Source organism: Prinia subflava, chromosome 2, assembly GCF_021018805.1.
Source record: "Prinia subflava isolate CZ2003 ecotype Zambia chromosome 2, Cam_Psub_1.2, whole genome shotgun sequence".
NCBI lineage: Eukaryota > Metazoa > Chordata > Aves > Passeriformes > Cisticolidae > Prinia > Prinia subflava.
In genome coordinates this window covers 23935230-23961115 of record NC_086248.1, presented here as the reverse complement: position 1 = coordinate 23961115, position 25886 = coordinate 23935230, and the positions used below count along the sequence as shown (strand labels likewise).

General features: G+C 40.1%; 2 protein-coding genes across 3 annotated transcripts in view; both read right to left on the bottom strand.

Annotated features, from left to right (window-relative positions):
* MLIP (muscular LMNA interacting protein) overlaps positions 1-2143 on the bottom strand; it is a 105202-nt gene extending 103059 nt beyond the window's left edge. For both annotated transcript variants that reach the window (XM_063391839.1, XM_063391840.1), the window contains exon 1: positions 1953-2143. In XM_063391839.1, coding sequence (XP_063247909.1) covers positions 1953-2015 — 63 coding nt within the window. In that variant the 5' untranslated portion in view covers positions 2016-2143. The remainder of the gene's footprint in view (positions 1-1952) is intronic.
* Positions 2144-7381: 5238 nt separating this feature from the next.
* On the bottom strand, positions 7382-25514 carry LOC134546548 (protein scribble homolog). Its single transcript, XM_063389378.1, has 5 exons — positions 25199-25514; positions 24573-24662; positions 23822-23899; positions 21985-22080; positions 7382-8920 (listed from the first exon to the last, which is right to left on the bottom strand). The coding sequence occupies exons 1-5, from the start codon at positions 25511-25513 to the stop codon at positions 8768-8770; spliced, it is 732 nt and encodes a 243-aa protein (XP_063245448.1). The 5' UTR covers position 25514; the 3' UTR covers positions 7382-8767.
* Positions 25515-25886: the final 372 nt, after the last annotated feature.

The window sequence follows — 25886 nt, the reverse complement described above, 5'->3', positions numbered from 1 at the left end:
CTAATCAGGACACTGGTGGCAAAACAAAGAATTTGAAACTGAGGTAAAGTGCAAAAAGGCAGTACAGGAGATCGAAGCAGAATATGAAATAGTGTATATATTTGCTCTACTGAAGTTAAATATGTGAACAAACATCGACAACAACATGTACAAATAGTATCTGTACCACAGACTGACACTACTCCCATGCAGTCAGTTGACCTGACCTGCATGTAACAAAGAGTAAAGGGCAGAATCAATAAGAATCCAGGACATACAAAGCTAGGGAAAAATGTGGGGGCAAAGGGAAATCAATCTAGCAAACAGAAAGAAAGGCGTTAAGACTAAACAGGCAGAGGCAGTCTGAGGTAGGACATAGAAGAGGCTGGGACTCAACTGGAAGGGGACAGGGAAAGGGCTGGGTGGACCAACACAGAGCCAAGGCATTCTTCCACTGTTAACAGTGAGCTGTGAAACCCCCTGAGCCAAAGCATCTCTATCCCCTCGCTGAGCATCCACATGAATGTGACCTGCCACTGCTAAGGGACACTCTCAGCTCAACATGTTGGGAGGATTTCATTTTGAAACTACTGAACAGTGTGTGACCTGACATGGGCATTAGCACAGCTCCCATCAGTGGGGTCTCTGTTTGCTCCAGTTTGCTATTCTTAAAATTAGTAAATGATGCACACAGAGAAGGTCATCAGCAGATCATCAGTGTTCCAAATGAAGCACTCTGCATTTTAGAAAAGCCTTACTTAAGGTTGGCTGCTCAATTCTTTCTGCATGAGAATATGGTCTGCAATTAGATAACCATACTGACTGATTACATTGCTATATATTTTCTCTATGCATGAGCTAAAGTAAAATTTCAAAGGTTTCCTTTGAAACCTTCCCTAAAGATCAAGTGGATTTTATACTTGTTTTTAATTTTGAAAAGTTTTCCAGATATTTTATATATCAACCACAAATTGAAAATGAGGTCACTTTCTGAAGAATTAATTCATTAATTAATGAGAAAATTAACAATTAAAACAATAACTAATATTCCCATTAGAACTTAATGCTGAAGCTTTAGCAACGCTCTTTCAGATATTACTCTTTGGATAAATACAGTTTTTTTAAAGAAAAAGTATTGTAAGACCAGGTCATTATTTTCAGTTTCAGTGCTTTCATTATTTCCTACCCAATGCACCTTGCCTTGGTGAAGCTGTATTGAAAACTTGTTAACTAACACACAAGCTTGCCAAAACTAACTTAACTGAGGTTGGTAGAGGCCAACATTGTGATTAAACATGACTAAAAGTTGGCCCACTACAAAACCAGATCAGCGCAACACCACCGTTTAAGTGCTAAAAAATTCACTGCTAATTTGTTTCTTAGCAAGAGTGATGACCAATTTTCTTCACAGCTTTGCAAAGCCAAGAATAAACTGCCCTTTTTGTGATATCAAAAAATAAACCTCATTAATGCAAAGCATTAATTGCATTGCAAGCTGCAGTTAATTAGGAACAAGCTGTGTTTTGACTGTTTTCACTTTCTGTTAATAATTTTTTTTGGTCACACCTCTTTTCATTAAGTTTCAGACACATTCCAAACAGAGTTTTTTCTGCCATTTGCTGATTTAAAGTTGTAGAACATAATATGCAAAAGATGTAGTCCCTTAAGAAAAATATAAGAAAATCACTGATATTAACTATCAGTTTGGGTTATGACAACAAAATAAAGTTTAACCAGATTTCAGGTTTTGCATTTCACACGCACACAAAATGCATTCACAAATTTCTATAATTTCCACAGAAATGTACTGTCATAATTGATTCAATATACATGAATGAAGTTTTAATCTTCAAGGTCAGTGGTTAAAGGAAGCCAGGAAATACTCCTATAAAGTATAATGGATTATTTCCTTTTCCTGCTTATAATTACATGAAAAAAAATTTAAAATATCAACATTTCTCAATGTATCTTACCATTTGCTTTTCCTCTAAAGCTTCTCTTCCTGAGGTTTTGCTTTCATGTTTTCCTAACTCCATTTCCCAAGGGAATAAAAATCACCTAATATCCTGAGCAGAAGGGATTCAACTTGACTACATGTTAGATATCCCTGTACTTTTGGAGTCAGGGGAGAAAAGTATCAGGAGCGCTGTGGTGATTTCTGGTCAGCGTGTGTTTCCATTTATAGCCATTGAAAATCCACAAATAGAAGCGTGGAGCGAGGGCAGACAGCTGCCTCTGATAACAATAAACATTGGCTTGATATCACAGCAAATTGTTCAGTGTGGATTTTGGTTACCAGCCTCATTCACTCTCTCCTTGTTCCCCTCTATCCCAAAAGCTCATACAGAAAAAGTGCATGAAAATTAATAGCTATGTCTCAGTAGCACTGACCAGAACTCACACAGATTAAGCAAGCAAAATAATGAATATAATTCACTGACACCACATGTGATAGGTCGAGATGAAAGTGTACAGAAATACACTTGAGAACAGTGCTTTACCGTAACTGTTGGTCTTTCCCTGTTGAGTGTTTGGAACTGAGCTATCCCCATATTCCCTCAAGAAGAGAGTACTCTCCTATCCTAATATCAGAATGACATCCTGCACTTTTGAAATGCAGGAAGAATTGCTAAACTTCCAGCCGGCACTGTGAAGAAATGGCCAGTGAACAACTAACATGGAGCTGACAGCCACATGAGGGTGGGTGTGGAGTTTGTTACTTGACTGTTGAAGAGTAATCTGGCTCTGGTTCTCAGTGATAAAGTCAGGAGGCCAATATTAGAAACTGCAGGGCTGGAGGAACCTCTCAAAGGCTCTGCTGAGGATGCCAAGGTTTACAACACACCCTTCTGTTGCCACATCAACTGGGCTCACGTTGTCTAAGGTGTGATTCACACACAGGGCTGGCTCTGCACGTACCAGCAAGGGAAGGGGAAGCAAGAGGACACAGAATAACACAGAAAATGTTTGCTGCTGTTAAAAAAGAATGTGCTCTTTGGTAATCTGTGGTTCATTAGATATGATGTAAAGTTGGTTGTTTAAGCACCTCAGAAAATCCCTAGTAAACACACATCCATTCCACCTCTACCTGTCAACATATTGGTAAAAGAAGACTCCCATAAAATAGATAAATAAGCAGATAGGATAAATTATGAACCCTTTTTCATCTATCATTTTTTAACAGCCCTAACTAGGCACACTCTTTCTGCACACCCTTTTGATAGATGCTATACTCACGTGATCTTTAGAGCCTTGGATATGAAGAAAAGATAGCCAGTCATCTCCCAACAGTCTGTATACCTTATATATGAAAAGTTGATAAAACTTTAGACTGTTCCTGAAACATTCTTCAGAACAAACAAAAAGTTACTTCAGTGACAACTTTTTTCTTTAGTCTTTTTTTACCTGTGTTTTTAGAAACGTACGACAGCCATCAGAAGAGCAAATACGGAAAGGCAAATGCAAAGAACCAGTCAAATCTGCAAGGGCTGCTGTAGCAGAGGGAATAAATATGAGCTTGATGTCATGAAGTAAAAATACACCCCACTGTGTCTCCTGGAAATGCTGGGACAAAGGGAGCAAGAGTAAGTGACATAATACCCAGAGGAAAGCTGCTGTTCTCCACTCTTCAGGAGGAAGGCAAACAGTAATAATTTCATACCTCCATAATCTTTTTGTGAGGCTGAAACTTATCCCTGTGGCAAGGGGAAGAACCTGAAGCCCCTTCAGTCCCCTTAATCTGCAATCTGCAATTTGCAATTTGCAATGGTTTTAATTAACAGACAAGGACAGGAGTATCTCAGGTGGGCACATTCAGCTGCGTGGCTCAGTGCCCTCTCAGCCCTGTCCCTCTGGTGGCTGGGAGACCCTGGATGTCAGCAGGCTTCCAAACAGTGGCTCCCAGAGAAGTCACTTCCTCCTTGGGCTGGGGAACAGATATCCATGTCAGTGAAAGAGCAGGCTGTCAGTGGTGCAAGAAACCAGCAATGCAGGACTCAAGATGTATACAAACAAGCAATGGCAGATTTTTATCTGGTGTTTATGCTGCTTGTAACTTAGCACTCACCCTAACTACCCCAAAACTTAATCTTCAATCATGTTTATAGTTTTTACTTGCAGGGTCTAATACTGTTTTCATGTGTCAGCTCACCCTTTGATATCAAAAATAATCACTACAGAAAGACACAAGGAATTGATAATGGAGTGAACTGTACTCAATAATTTTAACACAAGATAGTGATGAGAGTATGTAATTTCACAAGTGGGTTTCCCATTAACATTCTTGTAAACAGCATCTAACAGCATTCACTTGAGGATCTCCACTTCTCATTAATGGAAATTTATATTCTCAATGCATCATGCTGCTGACTGTGCAACTTCAAGGCAGTTGGAGCAAACTGCATTGGAGACAGGAACATGAAAAAAAGGCTCTGATTTCAAGAGAGTAGGCAACCAAACTTCATGCCATCACACTAAAATCAAGGAGCCCATGAAACATTGGATGCAGAGCTCCTCTGTACTGAATGCTATTATATAAGGACCCTGGAGATAGCACAGAAGAGCTGACATCACCTTACTATCTACCATACCTTGCTCAGCATGGCATTTCATCACCAAACCTGAGGAAAGACCATGATCCTAACCATCTGAGAACTTGATTTAATATAATCATGAGAGTACATTTCTTATTCCTACAGAGAAATGGTGTTTATTCTACTCCAAGAACTTTCTGAGACATTGTTAGTAACTGTATATTTCCTGTTTTACTTCTCAAGGGGAAGCATGGCAAACAGGTGCTAAGTAAAAAGTATGCTCTACACATTGCCTAAATTACTGTACTATTTTAAATTACTTCTTTTTATTGCTGTTACTCATCTCCTGACACCTGTCTTTTTTCTCAGAGCAGGAGAAGAGAAACAACAAGAGGCCAAGAGAAGAAGCTGATGGAGGAGAGGGCTGTGGACTTTCTTGTACAATGTAAGTGCTGAATAAATAACAGTATTGTGTAAATAAGGCATTTAAACAGATGTGTTTTCTGTGCTCATGTGATCTGCTGTTCCTGGAGAAGGAAGGGAGTATCATGATGTTTGTGTGTCACTCTCAGCTGTGTTTTCACTCTTGTGGCTCCTGCAATTCCTTAAATTTGCACATTATCATTTTCAGCCTGGTTCAGCAGTAGCCTGGGCTGCCAGCCAGTGGCTGCAGCACACGTCACACATCTGCACTACTGCCCTCCTAAGCCTGTAGCTTTTATTTGCTCGGTATCAGACATATCAAAACAGAAGTATTCATTCCACCCCTGATGTGGTCAATGAGACTATACTCAATTGAAAACCATCTACCTAATTTACTTAATCATATTTACCAGTTAAAAACCCTAAGACTAATACAGAAATTACTCTCACAGTGATTTTTAAAGCTCTACTGTGGAAAGAGTTTCTGTCCCACACTTCAATCAAAGTTGAAAGGAACAAGCATAGAACTCGGTAGGCTGTCTCACTTGTAGCTGCCAGTCCAGCAGGTGGCACAAGCTGAGCTTCCCAGCTTATTTCTGGTGTTCACCCTTCTCTCAGCCCCATTGAGCCCTGCCAGCAAGCATTCCCCATGTCACCTCAGGTCACATGCACCCAAGGGCACATGCCTGGAAACGACAGGACGCCAGCAGCATTTCTAGCTGCTGTTCCATGGCAGCATCCCTACAGAAACGAAGAGCATGACAGAGCTCCAGAGAGAGCATATGAAGCAGGCTTACCTTCCAGGCAGCCAGGAGCCAAGGGCGGGAAGCTGATCCCTAAGTGAGATGGGTCCGCATTCCTGCCGCAGCACCCGCCAGCTGCTGCTGTCACTCCCCGGCCCACCCCGCTGGCTCTGCAAACACTCAGAGCGGGAGACAGCGGGCGTGGAAAAAGGAAAGCACAGGCCACAGGGCTCTGCTTTGCACCTGAGGAACCTGTGTCCTTCGTGTCACGGACAGGGAGCAGAAGGCTCCTTGACAAATATTCTCCAGAAGTTTGTTTGAAGATGAAAACAAAGAAGGTTATTTCAACATTGCAATAAATTGATTCCAAGAGCTCAGAGCCTTTTCTGACATGGCAGTCCATGGAAGCTCTACGTGTGTTCTTCTCTTTGCAGGTCTGTTAAGTCAATTGTTTTAAAGTGGATAATCCTTGTGCTGGCAAAGTCCTACATCTACTGTCCTCCAGGAGTATAGATAGGAATGGAACAGACTTCTTTTCTGTCAGATATCCAATGTTCCAGCTGTATACATGATATCTCTGAATATTAGTGCTACATCCCAGCAAATCAAATTACACTGGGCTGTAAAATATACATTAATAGATTAGTTACACACACAAAAAAACTTCCCTCCCATATTGATTGGTACTGTTTGTCATGCCTTCCTCCACAACGATGGATGTAATTATGATGAGATGGGGCTAATTAAATACATTAATAAAGCATTATATATCCTCATAGCTATCTTTCAAATGACGTAGCAGCTGAGAATGAGGAGAAGCCCACTCCCCACAGAAAACAAGTGACTGCTCCATAGCCAGCAGTAGCTTTTTGTAGTCACCTCCCAGGTCAGCAGGAAATGTGGGCACAGGATATGAGCCATCATTAACAAACCAACTCCAACTGCCTCTGCCCATTCTTATCAAACAGCCAAACCTCAAAAGAGACATTACTCAGTGCTGATAAGGACACAAGCATCTGTCCTTTACCTCTACCCCCCTTTCACAAAGGAAAAGCAAAACATGATCAACTACCACTGATTTTTTTTTTCTTAATCGAAGCTTGAATAAGCATAAGCTTTGATTGATATATTTTGTAGAGTTTCATGTCCATAGAGTGTTACCATTGTAAGTTTATACTCACAGTAAAATTCTCAACATTGGAATATGAAATTTTTCTTGAAAATCAGTGAAAAAGGACAGATAAAAATCACAGTGTTTAAAAGTTATCTGAATAGCAACAGCATTTGGTTAAAAGCTTGTCATTTTGATAGCAAGTGTTTTGATTTCCAAGATTTAATGAAGAATCTAAAACAAACACTTGTGCATGGGAAGTAATAAGGAAGAAAATACCACATTGTCAACAGAACTCTTCTTTTACTAGCTTTCCACTACAACTTGTTCTGCAACCTAGGGATGATTTATAACAGCTGAGGGTTTGGGTTTTTTTCCTGCAGTTTAATAAGACACAATAAAGTAGTATTAAATGGTACATTATTAGCTAGAGTGTCAAAGCATTTGCGGGTTCTGAGATTGATACTTTTGCAACATGCATTGATCAAACCTTAAGTCATGGTGGAAGAACCCTGTATATTTTGGAGGAAGAAAAGAGATGGGAAACAAATATTTTAAATATAATTTCCTTTATCAACATCGTTTAAGCCTATGCTTACACACATTATACAGTCTTTAATATTACAGTCATAGCAGATTCTAAGATAATGTTCATTTTGCAAATGAATAAAGTTAGCTTAATATTCCTATTGCTACTGTCAATTAAAATGCAGTTGTACAAATAATAAAAAACAAACTGGATGCCATTGACTAGATATCATAATGTTAGTGCAAATCCATCTTTTCAAAATAAAATATGCCTTTTGTTAGTACGAGATATTGTTCTCTTTGTGACAGCCATACCCTCCTGGGAACTTTCTAACTCTGTAAAAGCCAGATACCAGCATTCATTGAAGGTATTATATATGAACAATCACCTGAGAAATCTTTCTCAAGAATGTGAATAAAACATGAGGATTTATCAAGTCACTGGGTTGTGCTATATTACATTTACAGGAATATAAACTGTATAAACATCATAAGAACCATCAATGCACACTTAATGTGCATGAAAAGAAAGTCATGGCATTCAAGTCTAGCAGTGCCAGACCCCACCTCTGAGTTAAGGCAGCACTGTGGAACCCCAAATGAAGAACAGTCCCAAACAGTTCTTCTTAAACAGCTTAAAATGTATTAGAAACCTGAATAGCAGTGAAGACAATTAAAGGATTGAAAACTGTTGTACAGGACAATTTGCTCATAAATGCTTACCTCACACACACATATATCTGTGAAATACAGGCATACTGCAGTAAGGCAAATTAAAAGTGTTCTGCTTATATGCAAGTCAGGGAAAACATTAAGTTTCAGACAGTTCCTCCAGCATAAGAACTTGCTTCTCGCTTCACTCTCAGGTACATAGTCACATAAGGTGCCTCCTGCATTTGGATCTAATAAAATACATCTTACAGGTCCTGGTCAAATCTGATGTACATTCACATTACTGATATAACTGGCAAAACTGTTCTTTATTACAATAGAATGAGATACAGAATTCCAACACAGATAACATTTCTCAGTGGGTAAAAAAAGCCAGCACTAAAGACAGATTTTTTTTTTTTTAATTATCATAGAAAATGACATTAAAAGGGACAAATCAAAGGAACCTGGGGGGTCATAGAAGGATGAGCTGTATAGACAAAACATGGACACAAGATTTTAAAAATCCCACCCAACTTTACAATTGTTTTCCATGTGTTTCCAAATAAATACCTTCTGAATAAAAATCACCTGCTGACCCTGTGCATTTAACGTCAGGTTCACAAGTTCTTGCCAAAGGAAAGTTCAAGGCAAAGAAATACAAACAGGGTTCTCCTCACAAATCCATCCTCCATGTAATGGTTTTCACTATAAATAAGGCATAGCGGTTCAAGTACTACATTAAAAGTAGTCAATGGGAAAGAAAATCACCCATGAACTCCTGCCAGAAAAGTACTTTATTAGGGAGGATAAAAAGCACTGCTCAGACAGTCTGAATAGGCATGGCCTTCTGCGCTGTCAGGCTCCTCAGGCTCAAAGTCATCAGGGTCTGGGGGCAACTGGTCGGCATCTTCATCAGAAGTGGAAGGGCGTGTGAGGATTATCCGAGGTATCTTCAGCAAGATGTGAAAGATTTCAGAGAAAAAAATCAGATCAAGAGCAGGGAAGTGTTTAATGGGAATATTTTAAAGGGACAGGGAAAACAGGTGATGAGAAAAAATACATGAGAGGTATACCACCATAGAGAATCACAGAATCATTTAGGCTGGAAAAGACCTTTAACTTAACTCATCAAGTCCAACTTCTAACCCAGCCCTGCCCAGTCGACCGCTAAACCATGTCCCTAAGTGCCACAACAATATGTCTTTTAAATACCTCCAGGGTGATGACTCAGCCACTTCCCTGAGCAATGTGTTCCAATGCTTGAACACATATAAAGATTTTTTTTCTCACATTCAATATAAACCTACCCTGGCACAACTTCACACCATTTCCTCTTGTCCTGTCACTTGTTACATGGCAGAAGAGACCAACCCCCACCTTTTTATAATATCCTCTCAGGCAGCTGTAGACAGCAATGAGGTCTCCCCTGCGCCTCCTTCCCTCCAGGCTAAACACCCCAGCTCTCCCAGCTGCTGCTCACAGGACTTGTGCTCCAGACCCTTCCCCAGCTCCGCTGCCCTTCCCTGGACTCACCCCAGCCCCTCAGTGTCTTTCTCACAGTGAGGGGCCCAGAACTGGACCCAGCACTCCGGGTGTGGCCTCAGCAGTGCTGAGCACAGGGGGACAATCCCTGCCCTGCTCCTGCTGGTCACACTACACTGATACAGGCCAGGATGCCACTGGCCTTCCTGGGCACCTGGGCACACACTGGCTCATGTTCAGCCAGCTGAGGTCCAGCACCCCCAGGTCCTTTTCCACTGGGCAGCTTTCCACCCACTCTGTTCCCAGTCTGTAGGTCTGCATGGGGTTGAAGGGCAGAACCTGACACTTGGCCTCGTTTAACCTCACACAATTGGCCTTGGACCACCAGTCCAGCCTGTCCAAATCCCTCTGCAGAGCCTTCCTACCCTGCAGCAGATCAACACTCCCACCCAGCCTGGTGTCACCAGCAAACCTATTGAGGGTGCACTCAGTCCCCTCATCCAGATCACTGATAAAGATATTAAAGAGGACTGGCCCCAGTACTGAGTCCTGCAAAACACCACCGGTGACCAGCCACCAGCTGAATGCAGCACCATTCACCACCATCCTTTGGGCCTGGCCATCCACCCAGTTTCTCACCCAGCAACAGTGTCAAACCATGAGCAGCCAGGTTCTCCAGGAGAATACTCTGGGAAATTAAGTCAAAGGCTTTATTAAATTTTGGGTAGACAACATCTAAGTGGGTCACTTTGTCATAGAAGATTAGGTCAGTCAAGTTGAAGTTTCCTGGATTCTCCTTCCAACCCCTCTTCTAGATGGGAATCACAGTTGCCAACTTCCAGTCATCTGGGACCTTCCCAGTTAGCCCAGACTGCCAACAGATGATGGAAGGGGCTCAGGGAGCACTTCACCAGCTCCCTCAGCACCCTTGGTCTGGCCCCATGAACACGTGTGTCTAATTTGTGTAGCAGGTGTTGAACATTTTCACTTGGATTATGGAGGTTTTATTCTACCCCCTATCCTTGTGTTACAGCTTAGGGGACCAGCACCCAGAGAACAACTGGTCTTGCCATTAAAGACTGAGGCAAAGAAGGCATTAAGTACCTCAGACTTTTCTTTATCCTTTGTCTCTATGTTTCTTACCACATCCAGTAAAGGATGAATCCCCTTGGCCCTCCTTTAAATTTTTTATTTTTTCAAAAAGCCATTGATAAAGCAAAATTAGGATAAATTGCAATTTCCTCTCGTTAGCTAATCTTTTAAAATGCCTTCTTTAGGTGAAAAAAAAAGATTAATTTTTTTTTAAAATAAAGACAAGTAAATGTGAAAAATTAATTTAACTTCATTATTCATTCATTTCATCCCCCTGAAAGCAATAGAAGATTAATTAAAAAACCATAAATCATATCAATTATTGATCTTGAAAAATTGCATACTTGGGCTTCTTTACTGACAAAATATATTTAAGGGACACATTAAGAGAAAACATCTATGTTTAAATTTGTCAGTAAAATATGCATACATGGATTTGATTCATATTTTTTTGGACAAGAACTTCGTATACTTTGAGAATTATATTTCAATGTTTTAAAATGAATTTAAATTCTATAACTGAGGAAAAAAAACAGTGTCAAACTCTTTATGTATAGTCAAATAATGTATCAGTAATTGTTTTTATCAATGAATGGATTATTACAAATTTCACTCTGATGCACAAAGTCATCCTCCTTTTTACTGCTTTCCAAAAAAGGTTTAACTTATGATGAAAACACATATGGGTGAGTTAATATATCTAGCAAACAGGTAACATGATAATGTATAATAAATAAAGTGGCCATCTTATTAGAAGTAAGAAAATTTTCAGGCAAGTTAGTGCTTCTTATTTATCAGCTACTTCTACTTCATGAGAACATTTAATGTTAACACCACACAATTCAATTGTTCATATATTATTTCCTCACTGTACATTATTTAATTTAGGAAATGACACAAGCATATAGATGCTTTCTGGCTGTTGCATTTTCAGCCTGGAGGTTTCTGCATTGAAGTAAAATGAATTATTCCCCAGGCTCCCCTGATATTAGGTCTGACCTCACCCAGCTCACAGCACACTACACAGACACCGAAGTGCAGGTGTCAGTCCACAGCTGAATCTCACCCCAGTAGATATAAACTAATTTTAAAACCACGCATAAATTTATTGTATACCCTGGTGTACCAAGCACCCAATTATATACCTTTTTCTTCCCTTCTTTTCTTCTGCTTAAACTAAGAGGGATGCATTTCTGGAAGCTGTAAATAACCTGTACAGATCCTAAGCACTGGCCAAGCTACAACTCCTGGGATGATTTGCTTTTGTCATGCACACATTACATCATTTATAAGCTTTCCTTGCACTGGACAGTTCTGTTCTTGGTTGAAAGATGCTTCTTGCTTACCAACAGCCAATAGGCAGCTGCTTTGCAGTACAGCAAATGCACATCTATACATAGAGGTGGTTTACTGGGTCACATAATGAAATTCTGACACCTCAAGAACCACTGCAGAGGCCTATGCCTGAAGTTACCTACAGTCACATCCAGGACCAGGCTTTGCATTTCATTGAGCTGTCAGTTCAGTGTTCAGGGAAGACCTTTCTTTGTGTACTGTGCTGTTCAAAAACAGACATGTGCACACCTCCTCACGACTGACATGTATTTCATTAGCAATGCAGAGTCACAGGTACCTGTTTGTCCTTTTGATAAAAAGACCTTAGCCATGAATGTCAGTTTTGAATGTCAGTTTTTCAAGTACTCTTTTTTCAGCATGGTTCTTACTCCCCAGTTTCCAAAGAAGCAAAACTAATTCTCTAAAAGAGATTTTCTTCAGACATTTCATGACTGCTTGCATACTATCTTTCATATATTATAATGGAACTAGATTTAAATTATAAAGTAAATTTAATTGATGAAAAGTGCTCCTTCAACATTTCTGTGGTAATTGTGTTAACTGCTCCACAAAACGCATGGTGTTGGGGAAGTCTTACATCTAATCTTTCATCTTGCTGCAGGTAAAGAGGAACCAGCACTAAAACAACCAGTTTTCTACAGTGGAGGCTGAACAGTGTCTCAGCCCAGAAGTGCTGCAAAGGCTGGGAACCTGCACTCCCAAGAGAAGAGTGGGCTCAGGTGTGATCTACAGCAGCCCCTCTGTACCCTCTCCAGGTGGGTGGAAGCACACACATGCACTGACTCATGCAATTTGGAGACATACTCCTGAGTCTTTGTAACAAATCAAATGCCCAGGTCCAAGAGCAGCTGTATTCTCTGTCCCTCTGCTCTCTGCACATCTCCCTGCCCACTCTCCCTCCGAAATCTCATCTGAATCCATGCCACTACTGCCCCTAAACCATCACTGCTCCTTCCTCTGTGGCCAGTTATCCTCCTCTGTGCCTCCCTCCCTGATGGGATGCTGACTAGCCGATTTCCTCAAATCTGAATCATAGGCACCAATGAAAAAACAACTCTCAGTTGAGGATTGTGCCAATTATGCAATTGCAAATGCAACTAGGTAATACAGCATGCATTTGTACAAGGTCTAATTCAATGAAAAGAGGCTCAGGCCTCTAGTTTCTCTCTCTCCTTGCAGCAAAAGTTATCAATTAAGCTCCTCCATAAACCAAAACCAGCACAAAATGGATGTAAGAAACACACATCGTATTTCTAACCACAGTGGCATAACCATCTTCAGCTAACCATACCCTAGGAACCCAGCACTTTCTATCACTGCCTTCAGATTCACTCAAGCTCCAGGAATATCACAATATAAGCTTTATCCGCTTCCTTTACTCTGTCAGTTTTGTTAAAAAAAAAAAAAGAAAATAAAAAAAAAAAAAAAAAGAAATAAAAAACCCACAAAAGACAGTAACAAACATTTTGTTACGTCCTTTTCTCAAACCCAGTGCTTCTCTTCCCAGAATCCTGGGGGGATTTTACCTTCACTTTCATATTTCCCTGCTTATTTTCACTGACCTCAGCGTTACCCTATTAAATAGGCAAACTTTGCTCTTGGAGCTTTTCTTTACTATTCATATTTGAATGTACATTTCCTGGTGCAGCATGATCGAGGGAAGATAGGAGAACAGATTTCCTATGTGAAAAAATGGCACAGCAAAGAGGAAGCAAACTATTTCCACTGCCCCTTACAGACAGGGAAACACGAAAACACTTTGGATGGCAATAAGGAAAACCTTTCCAGTACAGGCACCTGTGTTGCTTGTCTAAGGCATATGGGAAGGTGAGAAACTTCCATCTTCTGTAGATAGTTCTGCAAAAAAACATCGATGCCACTGTAGGAGGACGAATTATCTAGATTTTCTATTATTCCATTGTTTTCCACTGGTTGTTACTCAGCAGTGTTCGAACTTGTTTAAAATGCTTACATTGAAATTGCCAAGTCCTCCTACTCACTCTCCATCGTCGTGTTTTAAATATCATTATTTAAATAATATTGGAACTACTATTCAATCTCAAATTGTCAAAATACATAGAATACTTTTTCAGAAAAATGCATTATTAATGACTTGAAACGAGTTACTATTTTTCCATTTTCCCCTGAAATTACATTTTCAGTGCCTAAAAAGTAAACTTCAAAATGGACATGTCCTGTAGTAAAACCAGTGGGCTCACTGTGGAGACTTCTTCCATTGCCTTATTTGGGTCACTTTTTTTAACATAACCACCAAGACTTTCTACACTAAAAAAATCAGTTTTGTTTGAATCATGCATAACTAAAAATCAAATTATTTCAGACACTCTCAGTAAATGGGACTAACAGCCTACACTGAAACTCGGAGTCCTTCAGCTGGAGCACAGACAGGGGGCTGCCTGTGCACTCCTGGTCCTCTGCAGGAAGAAGTAAAGTCATCCAAACAACCTGGGGCAATTCAGCTGCAGTGCTGGCTGCAAAGATTCTTTCATACTGAAACAGGATAGGAGCAAACCCACAACTAGCTATGATGCTTGAAAGCAGTTTTTAAAATAAAACATGATAAATGAGATGCCTTGCCAACAGGTTAGCATCCAATAATTTTTAACTTCCAGATGTGCACATATGCTTTCCTTACCTACTTCTAATCAAAATGTCTGTCCAAAACATTGCAGAACAGTCCATAAAAGACAGTTCATTACATCTTCTTATAATTTGTTCAAAACTAAAACTGAACAGACCCCATCATCTTGCTTTTCTAAGCCTTTCCCTCCCCTGGCCTCTCCCAGCGCACAGGTCCACACTCTAATATTAGCCAGAGAGGGAAGTTCTCAAGGCAAGAGTCACAGCTACAACCCAAGCTTCACATCAAAGGCACAACCAGCAGTGACAGGGCAAATCACAGCTGGCAGCAAGGCCAGCTACTGGGGACAGAGGCTACAAATCAGAAGGTGAAATGACACATGAAAGGCCAAAGTTTGATGGAATAAGGGCAGGAAAAAAGAATTACGATTGACCTTTTTTAGGAAGAAAACCAGACATACTTTTAACTCTAGTTCAAACAGGTGATTTTTTAAAGAAAATATTTGCCAGCTACAAAATACCTGTAATAGCCTGTCTAGCTCAGTTCTATGTATCTAAATAATGCATATTTTTAAAATCTGACTACATAAGTTCATCCTCACTGGCTCCAGTGCTAAGAATGGTACCCTTAACTGCAGAAAACAAAATTATCAACACAGCTGAGAGCATGTGCAGGCGTTTACATAAACCTCATGAGTAATGTTATGATTTCATACTTAGTTTTACCTGTTTTGTCATTACTGGAGATGGAAGTAATTTTTTAGATGTGAACAGGAAATTTAGACTTCTCACTAAACAACAGTCCTTTGCTAGATGCAAAAGATCACAATTGATAATGACTGTATTCACAGAAGAAACTGTCTAAATCGAATTTAGTAAAGTAGGGCATTTACATATGCCTAAAAAATATTTCACAGCTGGACTTTTAAATAAAAATTTTTAAAAGAGGATGCAAAAATGCATCCAACAGAACAGCAGAAAAGGGGCAGATCTGCTGCAGCACAGTTCACAGCAAACAGGCATCCGATGGCATTCCTAATTGAAGTGCTGTCAGCAACAACAGATAAAAGCAACCTTCTCCCCAAAAGGAAACAAGGAAATACAAGTCAGAGAGAGAGGAACAGATCAAATTAGTTCTTTGTGAGTTCATTACTCACAAGCAACCCCACCTCCAGGCGGGAGCAGGCACAGGACAGGAGGGTGCAGCCGGGATGGCAGCTGGGGCAGGGTCGAGGGGGGTGGGACAGAAACAAGGTGATGCACAGCTGTGTGTATGAAAACACATCGATCTGGCAATCCATTCTAGGCATTCAACACAGCTCCCCTCTTAGAGCATTTCAGGGACGTTTCAACAAGCATGTGTCTTATGGTGCACTCAACTCTCCTGGTCGTCGAAAATCCTGGCTGCATCCCTCTCCCCGGGATAAAGAATAGCATTCTTTACAATGCTGTTTTACTGCTCTGTTTGACCTCTGGCAAAACTCCAGAAATTGTGAAGTCGGATGGAGAGAGAGGTATAAGCCTCTCCTGCACTCTGGGGAAGATAAATCTTTGGTGAGGCATGGATGAAGCACCTCATTACTCTTGGCTACAGAAGACCTCTGCACAAGGAAATCCTTGTGACCTGTGCTGCTGCCCTCAGGGAGCAACCGGCTCCTGACAACACCTTTTGTTACTTGGGGTTGGGAGAGGGCAGCACATAATTCAGTTCATCTTGCCCTTGGAACAGCCACACTACTCTCAAGCACCGACAGAGGAGCTTTGCACCATGCTTTGGGAAGTGCTGCCTCAGTTTCGTGTGCAGCAGCCTGGTGAGGGCCCTGAGCAGGGGCCACCCCACCAGCCCATCCCTCTTCCCTGCTGCTATTCCCAGACTGTGCACAGTGATTTACTCCTAAATCGAATTCAGCTCAGTATGATTTCCTGGAAGTCAATGAACCAGACAAGCAGTAAAACATCGGAGTAGGTTGCTTAGAGAGGTGTGGATTCCCCATTCCTGGAAATATTCAAGGACAGGTTGGACAGGCCTCTGAGAAACCTGTTCTAGTGGAAGATGCCCCTGGTCCCTACAAGTGGGGTACAAGATGACCTTTAAAGGTCCATTCCAACCCAAACCACTCTATGATTCTATGGACATTTCTTCTGTGTGAATTTTCTAGACACTGATATATTTCACAGCTCAGTTTTAAAATTGAGCATTTTCTCTATTTATTGGAATAGCAAGAGAACATCTTGCATGTTTCATCTGTCTTCCAGCATGCAGTATCTATAACATTTGGTCATGTCACAATTAGAGCAAAGCTTCTTTCTGTTCTTGTTCTCTGCCAAGTGCCTCCCAAGGGCAATGCACAAGGCAAGAAAGAGGGAACTCTGTCAAACTCACAACAAAAATGGAAGATCAGTCCTCATCATGTCATATCTGCAATGCTGTCAAGCACAAAAGCCTCTTATATGATTCAAATTGTGTATGAAAAATTGTCCTTGCTTCATTTCTTTCATCTTCTAATGTACCACTGGATAGTGACTTCCCTGACACCGGAACCTGATTTACAGATTTTCAAATAAGTGCTTTCATATAAATGTGTAATCATTTCTGGCCTGATGCTATGAAAATATTGAGGAAAATGTGACCACATTGGGCGACTTCAAAGGCATTGCCCCCTTAAGCAGTGCTACCTGTGGTCCAAGTTGCCAACCCTTTGGTTTTTTTGAAGGAAACTCATCACCTCTGTAAAAGGCAGTGGCTGTCTGAAAGCCTGCAGGAATTCAGTTCAGTCTCTTCCCCTGCTGTAGAGTCCATGAGGATGCCTTTCACAAGGGGAGATATTGCTTATCATTTGCATAGTTCTTTAAATACTTATCCTCTTTGATTCTCAAATTATATGCTCTGTCCTAGAGCACAGTTCAAGGTGCCTTGCTTGAGTCTGTTTGTCTTTTGTATGTTTTTGCTTATACTATCTGCAGTGCTTATATTGCCTACCATATGATGGGCTCACTTTGTCAATTTTCTCTAACTTGGAGGTATTTTAATATGATAACTTGAAAAGATCAATTAATGTCCTGCCTTTTTAAAAGGTTTTTTTCCTACTTAGCATTGTTGAATACAAGCTTTACAAAACCCAAGAACTTAAAGTTTGAAACGAGTCAGTTTTGACTGAATGCTGTGAGAAAACTACTTAAAAGGAAGAGAGGGAAAAGATACACTGTGCAAACAGAAGCATTTGTTGGGAGCAGGAACTTAATTTCAAATTCACAAAATAAGTTCCCTAACCACTACAGTATGGAGGCAAACACAGTGTCTACAACACACACCTTTTATCTTCCATCTTTCATCATGACTCAGAAATACTCAGTTGCTTAGATAAAAGCAGAAGCAACCTAGGAGATGAAATGGAGGAGGTGATCACACGACACATGGCTGCTCACACTCCACTGAAGCTCACACAATGGCTAAGGTTAGCTAAATCAACAAGGCTCATAGTCTTCTTTGCAAATGTGTGTAAATCTGCACAAGATGCAAGGCAGTGGAGAGTTAGATTCCTGACTTCTAAAACTAACTTAGCTTGTCAGAACAGAAAAAAATAATATACAACCCCTTACCTGACAAGATTAAAAGAGTCATGAAAATGTTTTGGAGAAGGGATAAAGCAGTTCCTCATAAGAAACTTGAAGTAGCAGATCTTATGGTGCTACAGGTCAGTCAAACACTGTATGTGATGTCAGAAAGGTCTTTACTGTTTGAAACAAGCTTAAGAGGAAACCTGGCTTTGTTCATGGTAAGGACATTCTGAATCTCACTTTAGTTGTCTCAGTTTTTACTGCTTCTCTGACCTGAGTACTTCCACTGGCTTCACTTTGAAAATTGAACAAAGTAAGACAATGACTAAAGAAACAAAAGGGGTTTTTTTATGTTGTATGATTTCTATTTTCTGATATGTTTAGAACATACTCAGATGAGTAAAGAAAGGGTTTGATAATTAGATTTTCAAAGATTTTCAATGAATGTAAGTGGACCGAGGTCTTTCCTGGAAAGTCTTTATCATCTGGAAATGAAGATGGTAGATCTGCTGGGATTCTCATCCAAGTAAGATTTCTCAAGACTTGCGTATGAACAATATGAGAGAAAGGCAGAAGATCAGCAACTACATACTATGGGAGATGGTGTATCTGCTTATGCACTGTCTGCGGGCACAAGAGGATTTCATTTTGATACATGTTACAGGTTCTAGTACGCTTGACTGTTTTCTTGGCAGATTTAGGAATGCTTAGTATCTCTGCATTTTTAGCAGAGCAGCCAAAAATTTTGGCTTTTTTAGCCTGAGGAAGTTCTTCAGATATTTTCAGTAGTGTAAGCTTCTCCTTTTATTTATTTACTTATTCGCACAATCACTTTTAATGGGTAACTCTTACTTTACCCTTCCCTGAAAATTCGACTATCAGTGGCACACGTACATGATGTATATGAAAAAATATGATTGAGGAAATTCCCAGGGCAAACACATAACATTAAATCAAATAATATGCTAAAAATTTAAGTAAATACTAGATTAAACTATCTTGAAGATCTGATATTCATTACAAAGTATCTAATATCCTCATTATGTTGATAGCCCCAAAAATGAGTCAAAGAAGACGGCATGATGATGCACGTTATGAAATGACAGAAGATGCTGAAACCTGGCAACACTCCCCATTCAGTCAGACAAAATCCTCTGTGAATTTCAGTCAGAGGTTGAGCAAAAATACGTATGACGGAGACAGATTGTGAAGAGCTGGCTCTATGTTTGAGAGAATGGATAGGAAACAATAGCAGAACTGGACATGAGGAATCCAGAATCCAAGTTAAAGTTCCTTCTGTTAAAGTCAGCAAGGGCGTGTGTTTATATCCCTGCTATTTGGTGGGGTTTTTTAAGTTCAATTAAAATATTTATATTTAGTTATATATATATTAAACCAAGTAAAACATGTTTTCATATTTTTGAAGTGTGAATAGCATAAGTGAGGCAAGTCTATAAAATACTGTATGTAAAAACTATCTATTTGTAATTAAAGTTCTGAGGCCTCTATCTACATGTCAGCAAAATACTCAATCATAATTAAAATCAAGGAAGATTCTCATTTTTCCTTTGCAAAACAATGACTCACTGTGAAAGAACATTTCGTTTGTCCAATTAATTACTGGTCATTCACACTGTCATGAAATCTTAAAGCTGGCACAAAGGGTTTGAAATTGAGTTCGGCTGGCTGAGTTACAATTAAATGAGCCTTTTAGAAGCAGTTAGAGCAACCAAGCCTGTGGAAAACAGGGAGGAAACCTGAACCTGGCAGCAGTGTTGCCCGTTGTAATGCCAGAGCAGCAGGCTCAGAGATGGGGTGGGCTGGGGCTAGCAAGAATGAGACAAATATTATCACATGGAGCATATGCAAACAGGATGGTTTTTTAAATTCAATGAAAATAAACAGATGAAGAGAGTATCTGCTGGGAAGGCAGGATGATGACATGGAAAAGAGGGAGAAGAGAGATGACATCAACTGGCACACACTCAGTTTTTGCAGAATAGATAGGAATCTGGTTTCTCTGCCATCATGCTTCAATCATTCCCCCTCCTTGATATAGACACAACCATGTTCTACTGAAACTTGATCAGAAACACAAAAGAAATTAACCTTCCCCTATTCCTAGCACAGAAGAAGATTCTGCATTCTGCAGGTCCTACTGCCACCTGCTTATCTGAACATGCAAAGCAAGTCCTCCATGAGAAGCCAGGCTCTAAACGTTTTTCAGATAAGATTTCCTTCAGATACTGAGGAATAAGAGGGACTTCAAAGTGAGAACAAATGATAAACTGAGCAGTCCCAAATCAGCAGGATACTCCCCAAAAGCCCATAATCCCTAAAATTGATGAATGCTGCTCCAGGTTACAGGCAATAACATGTATCATTTGGTATAGCACAAAGATTTTGATTTCAACAAAGAAACAAAACCAAAAATACAAATGTTTCTTCACAAAGGAACTTGCACATGGTTACTTTTGACACTCAGAGCATATTCAGCCAGTTGACTCCCTCTGAGTGCTCTGCTCTAAGTTAAATATCTCAGTCTAATCTGCCTCCTCCCCTCACTACAGCTGAAGAACTTTAAAGGGAGGCATACAACATAAAAATACAATAATTTAATTTCTTCTTTCTGGATGAAAATACTAAAAGTCAGATACAACTGCAACAGATCCAGGCCACTGCCAATGTATGAATAAACCCTTTCAACAGTGGTTCCTCTAACAGGAAGCCTCGTGCTTCCTGCAACGCTGATAAAGACTGTAAGAAACAGCTACCAGGTAAAACTGGACAAAAAAATAAAAATGAAAAACCCCAACAAATTGATGAAAGTATTTTCAAATGGAAAATAAAGCTGGTCTAAATGTTTCACAAGATGATTTTGGAGGCTAGAGGCTTCAAAATAAGTTTATTTAAGCAACTAATAGAAGGGAAACCTTTTCTTAGTCTATGTCATGGACAAAAACTGTAGCTCAACATGTCAAATAGTGACTAACAAGAAACCAGAGAAAAACAGTTGAATGATCTATTTGCTCACTTTTTCAGTCAACTAAAAAATCACAGTAGTTATCTAAATGGTAAATAAAAACTGATATGGTCTTTGATTATATCTTTTATATAATATACATACTTTCATTTTTTGAAATTAGCTGGGTTGTAAATGGTATTCATGGAGAAAGATTTTATAAAAGATTGAAAGAAGATGAATCAAACAAGCATTCCTCTGGCATTTGCTGCAGGAGAAACAGTTGTTGCTTCCTGGTACTTCAAGCTCCATACAACCAAGATGCTTTTTGACCTTAATTATTCAGATAGCTCGACCTTATTGTAACTTCCTAGTAAAGCCATAGTTACAGCTGTGCATACAGATGACCAAGATTAGGGTAGGTCTTCAGAGAGTTACACTTGCTACAAAAGTTTAAAAAACTGGATTTTTAAAAGCCACCCTGCAGGCTCAGATGTTGCCTTCTGTGACATGTGCAGAAGGCTTTCTCTCATCAGTCACCTAAAATACAGGCATGTCTTAGTCTGTGACACAAGCTCCCCCCTCCAGTGAAAAGATTAAAATGGTCACCTCCAGGTAGCTGTTCACCCTCTCCCTCCTAAAGGAGGGACCCTGGAAATGCTGCTCCTTCCATTAGCTAAAGACAGAGTCCAGACAACATAATAACAACTCAGACGGGGGGGAATGGACACCACCCTAAAGTCCCCAAACCAGAGTGCTTCAAAAGCTCTGCTCTCCTGGCTGCTCACCCAGGAGCTGAGCTCCTCCAGAAGCCATGTCCCAGCTGCAGTGACAGCCACGTAAATACTTGGTAGGGTCTCTTTGATATGTGTTGAGTTCTGTGCCAGTCTTCACTAGCATTAATGATAGCAAAAATTTCTTAGGTAAGAGTGACCTGTTATTTACTGGGGCCATCCTACTTACTGTTATGACATGGTTGACTGTAGGGAAGGGGCTGCCCTTGGGGGAAGCCTCAGGAGGATCAGCATCAAGGGCAGCAGCTTCTGAAACAAAGGTTGCCTTTAAAAGAAAACACCAGAAAGATATTTTATTCTGAATGTTGTTTAAGAAAAGTTCCCTCCCTCTCAAGTTAGTATACAAACACCTGATCCTACTGTTACATGTGGTTGTACAACAAAAGCAAATAAAATTGCAATTCTTGTTGTTTCCTATTTTTGGTGAATTTTATATTTGAACTGTTCAAGATCAATTCAGTTCAAGAATACGAAGTTGTAACACATTGTGTCAAGAGAAAAATGCTTGTTAATTGTACACAGATTAGTCCTGTGGCTAAAACATTAGTATTTCTATAGCACACCTCATCGCATTGATTCCTTCTTGTGACAGACACACACAAAAAGCAGAGATTTGTTTTCTATATTCTTTAAACAGATGAATGATTCTGCCATCTTGTGGGAGATAGAGAAATTCTAACTATTTGTAAAATAATAGCAGGGCAGAACAGGATGGAACAGAAATATCTTCTTTAGCACTTGTTTCACTATTGATTAAGTGAACAGACTTTAACACCTACTATATTCCAAATAGCCCCCAAAATAAAAAAATACTTATAGTCTCATGGAGGAACCTAAGCAATGGGGTTGATTTTTTAAGATACTAACTTGACCAGAAACTCTGCTCAGAAGGTAAAGGTACAGCAACTAAAAATCCTGGGGTCTTTTCCCCAGTGATCTGATAATAATGTGAAATATGTAGAGAATTATTTAAATTCTCTCACATTTGTTAAAATAACTTTGAAAAAAGACAAAATGTAAAATTATACAGATTTTTATCTATAATTAACCTTTTAAGAACTGTTAAACTAGCACAATATTTATATATTATGGAACACCATCTTCTATTAATAATTCCATAGCATAGTTTTACAAAATTAGTAGAATAATTTATCATTAAATAGTCTTTGGCTGATACAGGTTGCGTCATTATTCCTGACAATTTAACAGACATACAATATTGCTTGTTCTATCCCACCTTAATTCAACATGGAGCATGCTGGAGTAAAAACTATTAATCTAACCAAGTATAAATGACAGTTTAAGAGAACAAGAGCTGAAAGAAATATGGACCAGTTTCACCTCAAAGTAATTTTGTAGAGGTTCTCTTCCTGCTCCACCATTCTCACCAGGCAGAAACCAAACAGTACATCAAAATTATCTAACATGAAACTGTATGTGTCCATTTTTCCCCGTTGTTCTTGGGAAATTCTGAAGCTCAAGAATGTGGCTTCTGCTAGGAAAGATGAGGCTTGAGGTGGAGCAGCCTGAGAGATAAATATATCCCTTGGCACTGCAAGCCTCCATCAGGGGAGTTATTTTGAGCTGTTCTCTTCCCACCAAAAACTACCTTGGAGAAACAAGCTCATCTAGTTTATATCACTTTGTTGCAACTGCCATGAACTCATCTAGTAAATGTAATAGCATGTCACAAGAAAGAATGGATCAGGTACAACTGCATTTATGCTTACATAACTGCTTACTAAGACCATTATTTTCCTTGGTAAAGCATTCATTTAACTGAACAATATTTAGTTAAGCACTTTGAACATAAAGATCTGACAACCAGAACATAATAAGAAGGACTACAACAATTTAATGTTATTATCATTTCTTCATAATGGCAGGTATCTAAAAAGCTACTAAGGCAAGCCTAGATCTGCATCTCAAGTTCTCCAACTCTACGTGATTTTATTTAAAGACAACAATAAGAGGACACACTCCACAGTGACAAACAACCCATCTACCTCAGCCACTCTGTCTCCTTCTTGTACCCCAGCCAAGTCTGAGGGACCATCTTTTGGCAGCCGTGCAATCAGGATCCCCTGGTAACACAAAACATAGCTTTCAGAAGTGACAGTTTCTCCCATTGTTCTTAGATGTAAAAAGCAAATGGGAAGTAATTAATTTTCAAGACTTATTGTTCTTTTGCTCCATAAAATTAAAAACTAAATGCCTTAGCACATTAGCAAGACAAAAAAAAAAAAAAAGCCTCCATGGCTGACACATACAACAATGAACAAAAGTCAGTAATTGTTTATACTGTGCCATGGGGAACAGACTGGAAAACAAAGATTTATTTAAAAGATAAATCAGTGAGAAGATGTGTGAAATACTTTCAAATCAAGTTAGCTCCTGGGAATGAGCAAATGAGATGGGAGAGGCATGTGGATTGCCAAACGAGTGTCCCCAAACTGAGGCAGAAAATGAGAATTAGACAATGGTGTTTCAGCCATCAGGTTACCTTTGCAACATCATTCATTTACATTTGTGTATCTCTCCCAAATCATCCTTTCTGGAGCTTCCCATCAAAATCTAATCCCAGATCCTAGTCTGGGAAATAAGCTACCTATGTTTACCCTTGTTGGCTTTACAAAGATGGAAATGTTACATGAAGGACAATCTCAGAAAACAAACAACAAAACACAGTAACTCAAGGAACTTCTCATCAGTCTATTCCTAACAATCACTAGATAAATTCTGAATAATGAAATGCACCTCATCGCTTTCTTTACATGAAGATGGGCCCTTTCCACCAGCAATGCTAATACCAAGACTGCCCATTGGACTGCACACAGTAATGGTTACCTGGAAAATAATTATAATGGATAAGTGACTTGATTAATCAAAAATATTGCCTATTAATTATGTGAGCATTGAAAATCTACCTCCCACTCTGAACACCAGCAGACATGCTCCTGGAGACCCCAACCCAGAAAAGAAATGGTGCTACAGTTCAACATTGGCACATGCAAGACTTGTCACCACAGCCTTGAAACCATGGACTGAACAAAGACTCAGCTCAGTGCCCATCTGCACCTACCTTTAACCTGGCCTCACAATATCAAAGCTGGACATACAAAATGAGATTCATGGCTACAAGGAAAGTGGGCTTTGTTGGGGTTTTCAAATTCTTTTTCCATATAAGCCACACAGGGAACAAAGACAACCCTCAGCTTACTCTCCTTAAGGTAAGCCTCATGACCTCTGCCATGCGATGTCCCCCATTCCTTGCACATTTATAAACTGCCTCACCCAGGAGGAGCTCCCCACAGACACAGGGACTGCCCCACAGACATGCAGAGCCCCCAGCAGCCAGCCCAGCCCATGCAGCGGCTCCAAACCTTCAGCGGGGGCTGCGGCACGTCCAGCACCCGCAGCTGCTCCGCGCTCCGGCCGCTCTCGCTGGGGAAGCTGCCTGCTGCTGACACAGGTGGCTGCACCTTGGTGTTAGACCCTGCAGCAGTCTTCCCCTTCATTGCCAGCTTGTGCTTTTCTTGAAGCGTTGCTCTGGTGTTTCTTTGATCCCGCATGCCATCGTTGCTATCAAAAAGGCTGCCAGAAAACTTGGAAATAGGTTCCTGAGGGTTAAGGATAAAAAAGGTAAACACAGCAACATCAAGGAGAATCTGAAACACAGACCTTACCCGTGCTAACATGATTTTGTTCCTCACTCTCACATTGCCATATGATAGAACTTATTTCAGTGGAGACAAAACTGGAACTTTACAGCAAACATACAAAGATTTCTTTTATCATTATTTCTCTGGGCATGTGTTGCCCTCGACACTGGGGTTGAAATTGTGGGAGCAGGGCGAGGACTGGGATTTCATATAGCCTTTCACTAGATTCCCTGGCACGCACAAGCACGTGTAACACACACATATCCATATGTGCATATATCCTGCAATGCCCTGTGAAAATGGCAGAGCATGAGAACAAGACTCAGCCTCTGGCAGCTCTGTAGAACTGAATCCACTGTTCTGGGGGAAGGAACCACACACACAAAAGGCAAAGGAAAGATATTTCCGT

Bases quoted from the DNA above. Each gene is read 5' to 3' on its own strand.
- LOC134546548 (XM_063389378.1), bottom strand. From the start codon at position 25,513: ATGTTAGCACGGGTAAGGTCTGTGTTTCAGATTCTCCTTGATGTTGCT. The intron at 24,663-25,198 runs GTTTGGAGCCGC...ATTATTTTCCAG, and splicing joins TGCCGCAGCCCCCGCTGAAG to GTAACCATTACTGTGTGCAG. The intron at 23,900-24,572 runs GTGCATTTCATT...TTGTGTTACCAG, and splicing joins CATGTAAAGAAAGCGATGAG to GGGATCCTGATTGCACGGCT.